Here is a 17,585-nt window from a genome sequence, read left to right on the forward strand (position 1 = left end):
TTGGTCATTCAGACAAAAAAATATACATATTATGTAAAATCAAAACAAGCTAAGCAAAAGTTCGTTTTTATCCATAAGAAGAAAAAGTTTCTTGTCGTGAATATGTTGATATGATGTCAAAAATTTATTACCGCTATTTTAAAAGCTGTACCACTCGACACTGAATACATTAATAAAGATTCAAAGAAATTGTCATTAAATGGTGAAATGGAATTAAAGACACGGTAAAACAAATTTTGAACGTGACAGAAACATAGAAAGATAGACAGAGTATACCAAATAAAAGAGTTTAAAAAACAACAGAGACGGAGATGACGCATGTCTGCTAGCAGAACAGTAATGAAAGAGTGTCAGCTATCCGGACAGAAAATTTGCACTAGTTAGTGAAGCTAGATGGAGAACATTTTATTGTAGCCTGAGTTCCAGCAAGTTGATTCTGTTTTTTATTATCACACAAGAAATCAAACAAGCTTAAGAATATTTTTTGAATATCTTATGACATTTTTAAAAACATTAAGATTTTTCTTAATTTAGTGTTTTTTATTATTATTTATTAAAAACAGATCTATTGACTAACGAGAAAAAGGAAGCTTATATGCTTATGTGCATTATATGAAGAAAAAAAGTCTTAGATATTGAATAGAATGAATGACAAGTTAATCTTCATCCTCAAAGAGCATAGTTACTAGATCAGATTTTGCCGCTTGTGAACCATCGAGGCGTTGAGCAGATTTCCAACGCATCAATGTGGGCAGAAAAACGAGATGTGTCCTTGCATCTTTTCTGAAAGGATTCTCTTGGTTACGCCAGCTATAAATAAATTTATGAATTAAGAATGATTATATATCATTATTCAAGGTTTTACTTACAATGGTTTATCAATTTCGCATACTACAAAGTGAGAATCTTTAGGCGCTGAATTTTCCACAACCATTTCAATGACTGGTTTGGCACTATTACAGTAAGGACACCATGATTCACCTATTAATTAAATAAATTTAAAAACTAACTTGTAAGCATGATTATGCATTATATGAATGATTGGAATATCATTTCTCATTGACAAGTAATAGACATGATTTGTTATTAGATTGATTACCTGCTGCTTATTTATTAATTAATTTACCTAGTTCATTTTTGTCGCCAGTAAAAAATATATTAATCGGATTTTTGTCTTTTTCCAACTCGACTATTAATTTCTCGAATTCGTCCCAATTTTTTACAAAATGTCTCTTGACCATTGCCTCGTTTTAGAATTAATCACTTGAACAATTGTGAACTGTTTGATGTCTGAAGACTTATCAGAATAGATAGAAAAATAATGTAAATATGAGTGAAGAAAAGGAGCACTTCCGCGCTAGATTTATAAGATTGAAAGGTTCAAAAGTGTCATTTTTTGAACTTTAAATTACCGGTTATTAGCGATTTGAATAAAAATAAAAACAAAAATTATGCGAAAAAAATTAGTGAATTGAAATAATTCGTAATAAATGGAAAATAAATGGAATTAAACTAACTATGAATATTTAAATAAGAAATTCAACAGTGATAATTGAGGAAAATTGCAGATTTTGCATAGATTTGGCAAATTTAAGGTATAAATATGAAATATTTATTTTAGTTCTTAAAAACACATGCAAAAAAGCGTGTTTCAAATTTTTACACAATTAAATAAAGAAAGTTTAATTAATAGCGATATCAATAGGGCGTTTAATAAGTTATCGAATCGTACATCATCGTTAAATCAATTGTTTTAAAAAATGGGCGATCCATCACTTCCAGTGCTTGCGAATGAGCTTGCTACTGCTATTGAAATCACTTTAAATCCTCATGTAAGCCAACAATCAAGAATGGAAGCATATGTGGCATGTGAAAAGTATGTTATTACATTGTTTTAAAAATCTTTATCACTTAACTACATGCAAAATTAATTTATAGATTTAAGGAAATATCTCCTCTATGTGCTCAAGCTGGATTATATTTGGTCACAAATCAGTTCTCAGCCGTTGTGAAGCATTTTGGACTGCAATTGATGGAACATCAAGTAAAATTCAATTGGAACAAAATATCACAAGAAGAAAAAATTTTTATTAAAGATAATACTATGAAGTTATTAGGCACTGGGATCGGACCGGCTGATGATAAATCATTGTTACACATTAAAGATGCTTTGTCTCGGATTGTTGTCGAAATGATTAAACGCGAATGGCCCCAACAATGGCCAACATTATTAAATGAATTATCAACAGCTAGTGAAAAAGGTTTATCACAAACTGAATTAGTTGCACTTGTTTTTTTGCGTCTTGTTGAGGACGTTGCTTTGCTCCAAACCATCGAATCAAATCAGCGACGAAAGGATATTTATCAAGCATTAACTGTCAATATGGGAGAAATTTTCAATTTCTTTCTTGCTCACATTGAGAAGAATGTTCGTGAATATGCGACTACAAAAAATACTGGAAATTTACGTGTCGTACTTGTTGTACTTAACACATTAGCAAGTTTTTTAGAATGGGTTAATATATCCCATATTATGGCATCCGATGGACGTTTACTTAAAGTGATTTGTTATTTATTGGAATTTCCAGACATTCAATTAAGTGCTGCAGAATGTCTTAGTCAAATAACCAATAGAAAAGGTGTCGCTAAGGATAAAAAACCTTTGTTGTATTTATTTAATGATGAGCCTATGAGACACATATTTCATTCACTTGAATCCATGGCATCAACTCAAACGGAAAATTATTATCAGTATCTAAAGAAATTGACACAATCAATGTATGGACTTTCAAATCAATTAACAGCGTTATGTGGCAAGGAAAGTGATATTCAGACACCACCTAGAAATTTTTACATGTTCCTTCAAATCATTTTGGCATTTGTTCGTCATCCTAGCTTATCAGTTACACATGGTGGGATCTTAATTTGGCTACAACTCATAAAGCACGATACAATTGCTCGAGATCCAATTTTTATTGATAGCATTCGAGTCATGATTGAAATTATAGGACCCAAAATTATTAAACGTCCATATCCTAAAATTCGTGACTGCTTCACACCAAATTCAATTCCATATACAACAGAAGCATATACATGCATAGATTTTGACAGTGAGGAAGATTATTTACAATTTGTTCCTCGCTTTCGTGTAGATCTTCTTGATATTTTTCGACAATCAACTCTTGTTGCTCCTTTATATACATTCTCGTATTGTGAACATTGGCTAAATCGTCGATTTGAATTGGCAAATACGGAGAGCTTAGCAACATGCAGCATTATGGATCCAATTTATTTAGAATGGGAAGCAGTTGTTGCTGTTCTTGACGGTGTTCTTAGTCGAATTCTTCTTGTAACTGAACGACCATCAATCATTAATGGACTAAGATTATTAGAGAAATGTCTCTTAGTTAAAACTGATGATCCACTTATTTATTCTGTCTTATTATCATGCATTTCATCTCTCTTTGTTTTTTTGAGTATGTCAGCTGCCGGAAATGTAGCTGTTAATGGAGTCCAACTTTTGCCACCAGTTTTAGATAAGATATTTAGTGCTATTGTCTTTAATCTGCCTTCAGATCATCAGCATTCACTAAGAGCTGCTGCTATAAAAAACTTGAGAAGACATGCCGCTAGTTCGATCGTAAAAATTGCACTTAAATATCCACTTCTATTGCTACCAATCTTTGATCAAATTCATTCTACGATTAATCGAATTGGAAGCGAATCAAATTTATCCAATATGGAAAAGCTGCTTTTACAGGAAGCTTTATTAATCATCAGTAATCATTTTTGTGAATTTGAGCGACAACAATTCTTTATTGGTAATTTAAACCCTGACAATATTTATCCATATTTATTTAATTTTTACTTTTATATGTTGCGTATTTTAATTGAATGTTCTAGAGTTTTATCAGATTTATTAAGCAGCAATTAAAAGAAAAGTTAAACGTATAGTAAAACTCCAGAATATCCCACTAAAATTAACAATTAAAGAGCAGTTGAAATTAATTATTATTTAGATTTAAGTAATTAAAATTAGCTGAGATTACAATATAAAATTTCTTAATTTAATTTCAAGGGGAAGTAATTCGACCGGCCGTTCGAATGTGGCAAGAAATATCACCTCATTTAAAAACACCTTCATCATTTATCAATTTTATCGGATTGTCATCGAAAGCAGTAACAATTCAACCAAATTCTGGAATTGAAGATGTGTTCTATAAAAATCGACAAACTTTATTACTAGCTCTAAATACGGTTTTGGGCATTATAAAACGATGCCAATGTCCTGATGATCCAGATAAATCTTGTCGCGGAGGTTTTATTGTCGCAACGACAGATTCAGGAAATCCAATAACAAGAAATCCTGCAGCTTCACATGTCATACCATTATTCCAAGAAATTTTATCTTTATTGAGAAATTTGAATGAACTTTGGAATCCCACATCATTAGCATTAATTAATAACGATTATAAAGGAGCTAATCAAATGCTAGAAAATGAAAAAAAGAATATTCTTGGAGTAGTTTATTCTGTTCCTGATCCATTAGATCCAACTCAATTGACAAAGACGAAAACACCATTTGATTATATGCAGCAATTTTTGACGTCATTATTTGAAAATTGTTATCATCTCCTCGGAGTTGCTGGATTATCATTAAGTCGTGATTTATACAGACTTGAAGGACTATCAACCGTTTTGATTAATAGCTGTTTTAGCAATCTCGATAATGTTCCAGATTTTCGACTTAGAACCATCATTCGAGTTTTTCTTCGTCCGTTCATCTACTCATGCCCGACATCCTATTATTCTTCAGTTATTGTTCCAATTTTTGAGCACATTGCTCCAATAAGTAAGATTTTAAGCGCATTTTTGAAACTTTTTTTTTGTTCAAATTTTGAGTGTAAAAGACTAAATGTCTTATAATTTGCTGAGTAATTTTAAATTAAATTCTTTATTTACAGTGCTAAATCGTTTAACAATTCGTTGGAACTACATCACATCATTATATGAAAATGGTGCTTTAGGAGACGATACAAACAATGATGCTCAAGAAGTGTTGGATGATATTCTAAATCGAACGCTCACTCGTGAATATTTGGATGTTTTAAAAGTAGGATTAGTTGGTGGGACTAGTATTGGATCGTCAAATAGTGAAGTTGGTGGTGAAACTGGAAATGCAGCAATGATGGATCAAGATGATCATTCTATGGATGGTTTACCCCACATGAGTCGTGCTGCTCAATCCGCCATGCAGTCCGATATCATTAGTGAATTAGGCAAAAAATTGTTAACTACTCAAACAACATGTGAATCAATAGTTTTTACAATTTTCAAGTAAGCTTTTGTTTAAGCGAATTTATTTGTGAATTTAAGTAATATAAAAATTGTTTTACAGTTGTATAGCATGGAATGATAGCAATGCCAGTTTAAAAGCCTGCCTTCTTGCTGGACCAGTAATTCGACAGTTATCGAGCGATCATTTGATTAGTCCGAATCTTTCGGCTGTTATTTTGACCAGAGTACTTCAAGGGCTTCAAATGCATGGTCAACATGATGCAAATCAGGTGAGATTCTAATTAGTTTAAAAACCGTTTTTGCATTTTTAAATTTTTTTTTGTTTCAGCCGTCATTGATTACACTTGGCGTACAAGTTTATGATATTATACGTCCAGCGCATCCAGCAATTACATTAAATATAATGCAACAAATACCAAATTTAAATATCAATGATCTGCAGAAATTAGATGAGAAAATTCTTAGTACTGGTCCTCTTACAAATACGACAAATCAAGGAATATCTGGAAATACAGCAACCAAATCAAACAAGATTGACAAAACAAAGAAGGATTTGTTTAAGAAAATTACATCGCATCTTATAGGCCGAAATGTTTTAGCTCATTTATTTCGAAATAATCCTGTTCAAATATCAGATTTGCATCCAATGAACAATAATAGCAAGCAAAAAAACACAAATGTATTAGAAACATCACATGATTCTGGCCTTCAAATGCAACAATTGTTTCGTGACGTTCCACGATAAAGAATAACTTTTTTTTTTCTCTGTTAATATACCTTTTTTTAATAAGGTATTTTTTTCTTTTCTTTTCTTTAAACAGTTGAAATATCTTATGCATACTGTTTTTTTTTTTAATTTTCAACTCAATAATGAATTAACTCAAAGAATGCACATAAAATCAAATGTCTAGCATTTAATTGTTAAAAAATCTATGGAAGAACTACGATAAAACTTATTCTAATACAAACTCAATTTCATTCCATTGGATTCAATCGTAGACAGTTTTTTATAAGCATCAAATTAATGTTGAGGATATAAATTTTTGTTTCATTAAATAATTGAAATAATTGAAAACGTACAATAAAATACAAAAAGAAGCGTTAAATTAAAATTTCAAATGACTGAAAGTTCAATTTTTAAAGTTCAAAAATCGGACATACTGACAATAAAAAACTGTTCATGTTTAGTTTTGAAAAAGTTGTACCATAAATAGAAGCACGCGGATTGATAAAAATTTAAAATAATTATTTTTTTTTGAGTAAAAATGGATGAATACAATACCGAAAAGTTTATTGAGCAGTACGAGCATATAAAGAAGCTGCAGTTGTTGAGCGACAATGAATTAAATCAATTAAAGAGAAAAAGAGCACATTTTGAAGTATCCATAAATACAGCAAAAGATGTTAAGTTGTTCATTGAATATATCAAGTATGAAAGTATATTGATGAAGAAATTTAAGCAAATTGAATACTTGAATGAAAATGATGGAAGAGCATTACATCGTTCAATGTGTATGCACATTCGGAACATTTATAAGCAAGCAATCAGAAGTTTCCAAGATAATAGAAAAATGTGGATGCATTATATTGAATTTTCCAAGTCAAAATATCCAGAATCAGTCACGAGTATTTATCAGCAAATGCTTAATTTTCATCATACAGAGAGTGATTATATAGAAGCTGCAAAACATGAAATGGACCGTCAAAATTATTTTGTTGCAATCAATTTTCTTATTCAGGGCATGAGCAACGAGAAAAAGAACACAAGACTTGTAGCACTAAACATTGAATGCTCATTGAGACAAGCTGAATTTAGTAGCAATGAAAAGTTTCAAGAAAAAACGCTTGTTCAAGTAACAAAATATTTCAATGAATATATTAAAAGGACAAAAGATATTCAAATTTACATCGAATTGCTGGAAAACATAAAAAGTTTGACTTGTTCAATAAGCTTTCAAAGCCAAATCATTCAATATTTGCTAACAATGTTTTGCTCTCGTCCAGAGGTATGGAATCTCTTAGCCGATCGACATTTAGAAGGATTATTTGTTGACGAAAGCAAAGAATTTAATAATCCTAACGATTTTCCATTTAATGTTCGTTTAAAACATGCAATAACAATATATGATAAATCCATCGAGATGGTAGATGATAAATATAGGATACAAATGTTTGATTTATATTTAACTAAGCTGATGGAACTTGAATTTTTAAAATCAAATTTAGATGAAAGTGATTACCAGTGTATTCGATACGCATTTGCAAAAACTTTGATTAATGGATACAAGATTGATTGTCTTTCAGAAGACTTCTATATTGTATATTTGAAGCTGTGTATATTGAACAACAAAAAATTTCTTGAAGTTAAGGAAATAATTGACAAAGGTTCACTACTTTATCCAAATTCAATGAAATTTTATGAAATAGCTATTAAATACTATTTCAATGCTCAGAAATTTAGAGAAATTTCGTTGCTTTTTAATCGGGGAATCGAACACAATGAAAAAAATGCAATTCAATTATATGAATTTTTGTGTCATATATACATGCAAAATCCCAATGATACAAAACGTTTAAGAAATATAATGATGGAAGCAATTGAAAGTAATAATGAGAGTCTGTCAGCAAATTTTCAGTCATATATTCTTGAATATTATGGATTTTCTGAAGACCTGATTATAGCACGACAAATATATCAACAAATTTTGAATTCCAAGAAAGTGAATTCTCTTTCCTTAAAATTGTTCACTACCATGATAAAATTAGAACAAGAAACTGAATTCAATCCTGACCGGACCCTCATTTTTGACTGCTTTGAACGTGCTACTAAAATATTTGGACACAATAACGCAGATGTGAGTTCATTTATTTTTACTCTTTTTAAAAATGTAATATTATTATTATTATTTTTTAATTTTTCTTTTAGATTTGGATAGAATACATAAAATACAACTGGGAAATTGAAGAATATTTTGAAGGATATAATCTTAGCAAACGTGCTATGGAGTCTCTTAAAAACAATTTAGCAGCCGTCGAAAATTTTGAACTAAAATACACGATGTTAAGAAACAATTTTGGAATGGCAGAGTCTATGAAGGAAGTAAAAAATTGAAAAATACAAGAAATAACTACCTAAATAAGGTAGGTAATTTTAGATCAAAGCTGATAAAAATTGCTATTAAGTTTAATAATAAATAAAAATGTTGAAATTCAGAGTAATTAGAAAGACAGTGAATATTAAACTTAGTGAAATAAGAAAATGCTATTTATTCAGGTTAAAGCATCTGCGTGCATATTCTAGTAATCTCACGGTATCTGTAAATTCAAAGTCATTACATTAATAAGTTGAACAAATAATATAAAATTTTAATAATTTTTCCTTTATTAATAATTCCGTTCAATCTTAAAACAGACTACAAAAAATATTTACTAGGGATAAAATTTTAAATCACAGCTTTAAGTCTTTACTAATTCAAAAAGACTTTTTTTCTCATTTTTTTATATCTTTATAACTATTATTTTTGAGCCATTAATTAGTCCGCGAAGCGTTTCATATTGTGATTAGATATTTAGATTTTAACTTGTTAATATGAGCACAACTAAAATTAGAATAACCATTGCTCGATCAATTTTTTTTTGTAGACAAGAATGTCGAGGAATTCAAAAGAGAAAAGAGTTTAAAAAAAATCCAAAATGAATAATTGTACATTCGTTCATCTATTAATTAAATTATGCAGTATCAGACACTAGAATCACGTGAGAATCTTTATATCTCTTTATTGTAACTTGATGATTTTTTTTTTAATTTTTTAAATTTGTGCAAATAATTTATCTATGTTGTCTGCTTAAAAATTATTCGAAAATCGCACGGTCACGTTTGAATTCAAGTACGCCAATGCTGTGGCTATCTTTTTTCTATCAATTTAAAACGAAATACATATTAAGTAATGATGAAAATTGCTTAAAATTTATTAAAAATTTTTCGGATCTGCATGAAGAATTTCGCTTCTGAATCTAAATTATTTTTAAAACAAATAATAGTAAAATTACTTGAGCATGCTATAATTTACATAATTTGGTGGCACAAATTTTTGGGTTTTTGTATATTAAAAAAATTAAATTAAAGCATATAGCTTTTGAGATTATCTAGTGACTTTTACCATTTGAATTTCCATTCCTATGACCTTCTAAATAAAATGTTGCATTAAATTTCATAGATAATAAATATACTACGGACTCATATGTAGCCATCATAATTGCCGTATTTGGAATTTGTCGTACTAGTTGTGTTGCAAGGCCTCGATATAATCCAGCTTTACCTTCTTCTTTCCATACAAGAAAGAGTGTCTGCCAAAATCTATTGTATTTATTGCCTTCTTCACGAAGTCTTGTTCTGGCTACCTCATGAGGATACGCAATACATGATGCAATTGTTTTCGATGTTGCTCCTGCAGCCATAAATTCGACAAAATCTCTCGTTGATTTTCCTTCTTCTGGTCGCTTTTGACGAAGTTCAACCTATTGATTATTTTTGTTTTCATTAATTTAATGTTTATTTTTACTCGAGTTGCCAAGATTTTTTTTCTTGCGAAAGTGAATTTGTACTTACAAGTTTTCTTTTTAGCGTCTCATAAATGACGAAGTGAACAACTGTTTCTGATATACCAAAATAGCTGGCTGTAATACCTTTATAAAATCCCTTCAATCCATTGCTTCGATAAATTCCTTTAATACAATCAATAACCGTCATTTTATTTGTTGAATTATGATCAAGTTGAAGTCTAGTCTTGACAAACCATATTGGATTTGTCGCTGTAGATGACACAAATCCAGCACATGATGCTGAGGCGATATGAGATAATGGTGAGTCGGTCGATAAGATTCTAAATTTGTTAAATTAGGAAATACATTGTTAAAGAGAGGATAAAGCTTAGGAATCAAGAAGATTTTTACCCAAAATTATAAAGAGCCTCCTTTGTCTGACTATAAGTACAAAAATATATTGCTCGGCTTGGTGCAACTCCAATAATATTAGGTCCTAAGCCTTTAAAAAGCGCTCTAGAACCTTCTGTTTGTACAATATGTTTTAAGCATTGAATAATGCTCATTGACTTTGGTGCTGAGGATATACCACAATGTGAAATAGCGTATACCTTAAATTAGAAGCAACAAATGTAAAATTAGAATTGTTTTTTTTTTTTTTTGTTCTAATTGTTTTCTAAACATTTTTATCCCATTTATTATCTAATGAAATGAGATGTCTGTTTACTAAAAAAGTAAGGAAATTATTGTAATTAATAGAATGGCGCCTTGGCAAATGAAAGGCTTTATTTAGTTAGTTTGATCAGGATATGATTTAGTTAGTTCTGTAGTTTGTCGAAATGAAATTTGAAAATAAAATTGAGTGTATGAGTGCATATTTTGGCAATGATTGCATGCAAGTCTAAAAATTGTGCAGCTCATCGAAATTATTAGGGTAAAATCTTATTTTTTTTTTGAGTTGTTGCCAATTTTTCAATCAAATGACTTTTATCTGATATCAATGCAAAGATTTGATCTGCAAATCACCGTTAGATGATAAAACTCTTCAATATTCGCACAAAATATGCATGTAAGTAATCACACGAACAAAAATAATCCCAAACAAAACTAACACTATCAAAATTTTCTTGTTTTGTAGGTTCGCGATTGTTCACTGGGACAAAAAGGAGCTGAAGTGACTTGATAACTGCAACAATTTGTAGATTTTTTAATTTATGAAAAAGCATGTATTTAGTGCTTTTTTTTAATTTTTCATTCATTGCGTAGATATTAACAATTAAAATAATCGAAGTGTATCAACACTATTTTAAAGTACTACATAATATGTGTTATCACATTCATTGAAAAAATTCGAGTCACTTGATTAAATATTTAATGGAAAAGCTCGTTCACAAAAATGTCGATTAAAACAAACAAAAAAAAAATTGAAATGAATTTAGAACTATGGGGCAGAGTCTTTCACTTATTACGTAATGCTCTTATTATGGGAGGATAGAGTTGAGATTTTTGTTATGCTTTAAACAATGAAGGTTTTCAAAAAATAAGTAATCAAACATTAGTCTTGCTATCACTTTTTAAAGCTGGTTTACATTTTTATACTTTGTACATTATGCCGGTATTATACACATTTTATGTATATGTCGCTAAACAAAAAGGATAAAAAGCTTTTTTTTGATTTACATTTATGTTAAATCGAAAATTATCGCTTTTGCTTTTGCAGAATGTTTTCAGTGGTGATTTCTGCAATGGAAATAGAAAAAAGAAGCAATTGTACATGCAAGTTTATCGCTAATGATTCTAGCTCATTTTTCTTCATTTTGAATTTTTTTGTTTTAATTAAAATTTATGAGTTAAGAAAAATTAAAATATCATTGGTAAGACTTTGAAAAATGAGCTAAATGAAATTGACATGCAATGATATTTAATTGAAATGTAAAAAATAATAAATTCAAAATACCTGAGGTCTAACTCGTTTTAGTATCGTCGAGCTAAATTTTCTTCGTTGTTCTGGACGTCTTAAAGCTGAATATGAATTTTGTACACTCGATGAATCAGAAGTTCGTGCAGAACGTGTTGGAGTTGACAAAAAGGCATTTGAACTTTGAAGACGAGTTTTTACTACTTCTAATGGACATGTTACTACAGCACCGGCAGTTCCTGCGACACTGTAAATATTAAATAATAAAAGGAAATTATGAATGATTCTTAATCACATTTTTTTCAGTGATAATGAGTAATCAAACAATTTTGGACCATATAGTCACGTAAATAAGATTTTTATTCTAGAAATCCAGTTCAATCTTGCTTTCTTTATAAATCACTCCACTTTTTATGTTTTCCAGTTTCATGAAAAAATTTATAGAGCTCAATTTTGATAACCTATCTTGACTTTAGGACTGGAACAAGCTATGATTTTCAATTCACAAGTGCCACATTTTTCATTCAGTTTTCTGTTACTTGTTTAATCCAGATAATTGATTTTATTGACTGAACTAATTTCATAATAAGTCATGAAAACAACAGTAAAGTTTAAGGATCTCGAAAAAATCTAATCAAATTTTTTATACAATATTCCATAGATTATCAGGGTATCTCGTCAATTTATTGACATTTTTTAAAGCGAAAAAAAAAATGCATTTATTGATTATTGAAAATAATTCAATTCAGTGATTCTTTTCAAGTTGAAACTGGTATTTATTATTTGCTGTGATTAATTATCAGCAACATTTTTACCTACATTCTAGATCTTTTTATTTTTTACTTCACAAGCAATATTTAAATGTTTTGACGTCAAGTTTGAGCTCAGAACATGATCAAAATTTTTAAATCACAGTTCAGCATAAAACAATGAATGTTTGACAATAAATTAATGTTTTGAAAATGCGTCTTAAGTGAAAAGTTATTACGACTTTTGGCAACATATCCTCATTCTAATAATAGAAAACGAAAACTTCTTAATTCATCGTTTCTGCCACACTACTTTCACGTGAACGCATGATTGTAAGTCTTTATTTACGATATTCAACACGTTATACCGTAATAATCCAATGAAAACACTCGTAAGGTAAATTTTTTAATATAAACTAATTGATTAGTTGGGAGTTCTAATGAATGATGCAAATTCAAAGTGAAAATTTAATTATCATGTAGCAAGAATGAATTGAACTTATTCATTTATATTAAATATATTCGATAAGTTGATAATTTTTAGATCAAACGGTTGAATGATTTTTTGATCTCCTAAATAATGATATAAATTCCTTCAAGGTCATTGGAATGTAAGGAATCAATGCTAATTTTTTTTTTCTTTCACAATAATAAGTGTAGCAAGTATATGATAGACGAAGTTACGTCGTAATTTTTTGGATAATGCACTAGTATTTTCTACCTAAACTTGTATTTGTATTTTTGCCGGTCCGTCCAACATACAAATTCTTTTTTAATGTTTACATATCGTAGCGGCATTTTTAAAAATAAATTGCATTCATATTAATAGCAGGAGTTATATTGTTTTTTTTTTTGTATTTAAAAAGAATATATTTGATCAATATAAAATTACTACGAGAAGGAGCTTGATGTGTTTCTTTGCACGTTTAAATAAATCAAAAATTAATGCTGATAAAATGTATTTATTTATAGTATAAAGCTAAAATGTTCTAAATTATTAGCATTTGACAGCCCTGAATTTCTTTCTTAAGTATTATCCAGTCCGTCAAAATGAGGATAACAAAACATCCACATTGGCAAGACTAGAGAAATAAATGATTTGGATCTTTGCCCAAGTTGATTGCGATCTAAAAATACATGCAAATATTTCCAACTGCTATTATTTTTATTTGCAGAGAAAGAGAGTCATCACGGAAATTAGACTAAAACTACCTATAAACAATATTTATGATTGCATTGTAAACATAGAATTTATTCCTATGATACAATCACAGAAATAGAAAAGCAGTACATGATAAATTAAATAACAATTTCCTTTTCATTATAAGATGTATAGACTTGTCTCTTTTCAAATCATAATCATGACATTTATGAGCTGTTCATTATTATGAAAATATTTGCATAAAAATGATTATGCAAAATTCATATCCTATTTGTTTTACGTCACAAAAAGTACAACTTTGTATTATACTATTATTTTTTCTTATAAGCTTTAAGAGACTTACCCGCCTGCAATCAGGTGAATTATACTGTCTCTTTCAGACATTTTAAAGAAAATTTTTCTATGCTTATTCCTATTTCTTTTGTCACTTTCCTTTCCGTATTTATTTTTATTTTTCTATTAATTTAATAAATATTTACAATCACTTGAAAATTTGATCGTTAATTTGTTAATCATTCGAACAAATCACATAATTTATAAATAAAATTCTTTAATTTTAATCACACTTGCTAAATACATAGAATAAATTGGCTCAAAATAACCTTATTTTTAATTATAAATGTTTTAAGTAATTTCCTTATCATAAAAAGAAAATTTTAGCCAAGATATTAAATCACTTTTCTTATTTTTAACGTTGTGACAACTATCTTGTTCGATTAAATAACACTTTAGAATTTTTTTAGAAGCTCTTTCCTCTAGTAACTCTGAATGCTTAATATTTTTTTTTTTGATGATTTTCAAAACATTACAAAATTCTTCACTGACTGTGAATCATTTTCAAACTGTATTTTTCTTTTGGAATTCTCACTTCTCTATGGGATCGTTCAATAATTAAGTTACACAAATAAAATAAATTTAAATCCCTCCCTTTAAAGAAAATTACAACAGTACTCGTTCTTATAGATTCATTTCAACGCATTTTTGTCCCAGCAATCAGTAACTGATTAATAAACATCCAGTTATGTTCAAGTCAACACACGAAAAATTTTTGAATTCCATAATTTAACGTATTTTTTTAATTTAAACCTTTTAACGGTTACTATAAATTCAAACATTGTTCAGGAAACACTGTAAAAATATTGAAAAACAGTGAAAAAACGTGTTTTGTTAACCGAAAACAAAATTTTTTAATTAAAGTAATTCAGTGTCGATTTAAAACTTTTAAATGTACGGAGTCGCAATAAATCGATAGAACAGAACTGTTAAAACAAACTAGAGATTTCAAGGATGTCTAGTTAAAAAGTTTTTATCGGTATTAGTTAAATTTTGGAAACAAGTTTTAAAATTGCGATAAAAAAGATTTCATTTGGTTACAATCTCATTTGGTTAATTAAAGAACATGTCAAATAATAGTGTGTTAACTGCTGAACAAAGAAAACGAATCGGACAGAACAGAAAGCAGGCTTTAGAAAGATTGAAAGCTCGAAATTATGAAAGCGCCAAAACTACATCAGAAATGAATACATCAACAAATCAAGTGAAAAAAATATTACCAAAAGTTGTTTCATCTCACCGTCTCGTAAGTCCTTACTTCAAACCTTATCGAATGCCACAAACATCAAACAGTGCATCAAGTGAAAAATCTACACATTGTTCAATAGAACTGGTTAATGAAGAAAAATTTCTAGTCAAAACAAGCAGCTACGATCATAAACTGATTCAAATGTTTAAAAATATTTCATCTGGAACATACAGTAATTTAAAATTTTATTTTTATAATCTGCTTATACTAAATTTTAATTTGACAATATTTCAGATACAACTACAAAACATTGGTATTTTAGATTAGAAGATTATGATCAATTAATTCAAGGAATGAATTCTTTAAAATCCGATAAAATCAGTTATTCAGAAATTCCAAGATTTGTTATTACAGCAATGTCTGAAAAGACCAAAATTGTAGACGAAAAGGCATGCTTAGAACAAATCGAAGGCACTTTAGTTAGCACTTTGCTTGATTTCCAAAAAAGTGGAATATGTTTTGGTATCAGCAAGAGTGGACGTTGTATGATTGCCGATGACATGGGATTAGGAAAGAGTAGACAGGCTTTAGGCATTGCAGATTTTTATCGAGATGACTGGCCATTATTAGTTGTCACGAATGCATCAAATCGTCAATTTTGGGCAAAAGAAATTAAAAATTTATTAACAAGGCTGTCGTCAAATGATATACGCATATTTCATGGTACAAGAGATTATTGTAATGAAGCTAATGTTGTTATTTGCTCTTACAACAATTTACAATCAAGTATTGACAATTTAATACAAATGAAATTTGGAGTGATCATATTCGATGAAAGTCACAATCTAAAGAATGAAGTAAATAAGTATTATTTTTAGTGCTTTTCCTAAAGTTTTTCTTTTTAGTGGAAAATGCACTTTTAAAGAACACATCTTTACTAGATTATTTATCTGAATACTTTTTAGAAAGCTAAACAAACTGTAAATGCAGAGGCTATAAGTAAAATTGCACAGCGAATTATCATGTTAACCGGAACTCCAGCTTTATCACGACCTGTTGAATTATTCACACAATTAAAGATATTAGATAATAAAAAAACATTAAACTATTATCAATTTACTGCAAGATATTGCAATGGACGACAAAGTCATTTCGGATGGAATGTTATTGGCTCTTCAAATCTTGAGGAATTAAATATGCTCCTAAAAAAGAAGTTTTTGATACGACGAATTAAAAGCGAAGTGTTTTTAGAATTAAGTAACAAAAATAGAGAGCTAGTCTTTCTAGAAAACTACAAATACACATCTACTTATGATGATGAAATGCAAGAGCTTAGTAGTCAATTTTCTGAGGCTAATATTAATCATAATTATTTTGAACATATATTATTGAACTGGTATCAAGTTACATCGAAAGTTAAGGCATATGGAGCAAGTATATTTGTCAGAAAATTCTTGGAAGATAATGATTGTAAAATATTGGTATTTTGTCATCATAATTTTATGATGAATGCTATATGTGCAGAAATAGACAAGACACACATTCCATACATATACATTGATGGAAAGGTATCAGGAAATGATCGAGCTAAGCGTGTTGACGATTTTCAAACTAATCCGAACGTTAGAGCTGCTGTTTTATCAATTAAAGCATGTAATGCAGGACTAAATATGACAGCTGCATCCGCAGTCATATTTTGTGAATTTGATTGGAATCCAAGGTAAATGTCATTTTAATCTGAGTAGCATCCCTGTCATTATCGATATACTTTAAATACTTCCAGTACTATTATACAAGCAGAAGCTCGTGCTCATAGAATCGGTCAAGAAAATGAAGTTAAAGTTTATTTTTTGATGACAAAAAATACATCAGACAATACAATATGGCAGTTACTTAAAAATAAGCAAGAAAAGTTAGGAAAAGCTGGACTTGTGGCAAATATAGAAAACCTTGGTGATAATATAAGAGTGACCAATTTTGATGTTCAGGAGGCAATACAAAACAAAAGAAAACCTATTGAAAATTTTCAAGGAGCAAATAATGAAGAATATTTTGAAAATCAAAATCAAGCTGCTCCAAAAATTGATTACTTTAAGGATGATGATATTGACGATGAAGAAATGCAGCGAATTGTAGAAAACTTGCCATAAAAATGGCTTCCATAATAAGACTGAACTTAATAAATATAGGAATATAAAAAAAAAATTTAAAAAAATTCAAAAAAAAAAACAACGAAAAAATATAGTAACTAGTACTGAACGAATCACGCTTCATAGGAATGTTCACACCATACGTAGATCAGTAAAAATACTGTCAACGTTACATTGAGCTAGAGACAAAAGAAGGATAAAAAATTTTATCGTTTGAAAACTGAAAATTGGTGTGAATTTAAAA

At 29.2% G+C, this 17,585-nt stretch overlaps 5 protein-coding genes across 8 annotated transcripts; 3 read left to right on the forward strand and 2 right to left on the reverse strand.

Moving 5' to 3' along the window:
- The first annotated feature begins 39 nt into the window (after positions 1-39).
- On the forward strand, positions 40-6,271 carry Ranbp21 (exportin-5-like protein Ranbp21). Of its 3 annotated transcripts, none has more exons than XM_070648204.1 (8): positions 40-425; positions 564-1,595; positions 1,694-1,876; positions 1,939-3,821; positions 4,079-4,852; positions 4,965-5,337; positions 5,399-5,567; positions 5,627-6,271. In XM_070648204.1, the coding sequence occupies exons 3-8, from the start codon at positions 1,761-1,763 to the stop codon at positions 6,041-6,043; spliced, it is 3,732 nt and encodes a 1,243-aa protein (XP_070504305.1). In that variant the 5' UTR covers positions 40-425; positions 564-1,595; positions 1,694-1,760; the 3' UTR covers positions 6,044-6,271. The 3 variants fall into 3 exon arrangements, with proteins under 3 accessions (XP_070504305.1, XP_070504306.1, XP_070504307.1); XM_070648205.1 differs by having other exon boundaries at positions 40-224; XM_070648206.1 differs by having other exon boundaries at positions 40-1,595; positions 1,706-1,876.
- Positions 520-1,372, reverse strand: LOC139096505 (thioredoxin domain-containing protein 17-like). The gene is made up of 3 exons (XM_070648231.1): positions 1,127-1,372; positions 870-981; positions 520-810 (listed from the first exon to the last, which is right to left on the reverse strand). Exons 1-3 carry the CDS (start codon positions 1,239-1,241, stop codon positions 657-659), a joined length of 381 nt encoding a protein of 126 aa, XP_070504332.1. The 5' UTR covers positions 1,242-1,372; the 3' UTR covers positions 520-656.
- Positions 6,272-6,391: 120 nt separating the features above from the next.
- Positions 6,392-9,443, forward strand: LOC139096495 (U3 small nucleolar RNA-associated protein 6 homolog). Its single transcript, XM_070648217.1, has 2 exons — positions 6,392-8,153; positions 8,225-9,443. The coding sequence occupies exons 1-2, from the start codon at positions 6,564-6,566 to the stop codon at positions 8,408-8,410; spliced, it is 1,776 nt and encodes a 591-aa protein (XP_070504318.1). The 5' UTR covers positions 6,392-6,563; the 3' UTR covers positions 8,411-9,443.
- Positions 8,658-14,446, reverse strand: Rim2 (replication in mitochondria 2). Of its 2 annotated transcripts, XM_070648225.1 has the most exons (6): positions 14,013-14,446; positions 11,798-12,005; positions 11,521-11,580; positions 10,252-10,451; positions 9,908-10,181; positions 8,658-9,816 (listed from the first exon to the last, which is right to left on the reverse strand). In XM_070648225.1, the coding sequence occupies exons 1-6, from the start codon at positions 14,051-14,053 to the stop codon at positions 9,445-9,447; spliced, it is 1,155 nt and encodes a 384-aa protein (XP_070504326.1). In that variant the 5' UTR covers positions 14,054-14,446; the 3' UTR covers positions 8,658-9,444. The 2 variants fall into 2 exon arrangements, with proteins under 2 accessions (XP_070504326.1, XP_070504327.1); XM_070648226.1 differs by lacking the exon at positions 11,521-11,580 and having other exon boundaries at positions 14,013-14,444.
- On the forward strand, positions 12,632-17,360 carry Marcal1 (SWI/SNF-related matrix-associated actin-dependent regulator of chromatin subfamily A-like protein 1). Its single transcript, XM_070648213.1, has 5 exons — positions 12,632-12,904; positions 15,066-15,423; positions 15,486-16,048; positions 16,157-16,911; positions 16,975-17,360. The coding sequence occupies exons 2-5, from the start codon at positions 15,069-15,071 to the stop codon at positions 17,339-17,341; spliced, it is 2,040 nt and encodes a 679-aa protein (XP_070504314.1). The 5' UTR covers positions 12,632-12,904; positions 15,066-15,068; the 3' UTR covers positions 17,342-17,360.
- The last annotated feature ends 225 nt before the right edge of the window (positions 17,361-17,585 follow it).

The sequence above is a fragment of the Chironomus tepperi genome, unplaced genomic scaffold (assembly GCF_022539635.2).
Source record: "Chironomus tepperi strain 1889 unplaced genomic scaffold, CSIRO-AGI_Ctep_v1 contig_393, whole genome shotgun sequence".
Taxonomy (NCBI): domain Eukaryota; kingdom Metazoa; phylum Arthropoda; class Insecta; order Diptera; family Chironomidae; genus Chironomus; species Chironomus tepperi.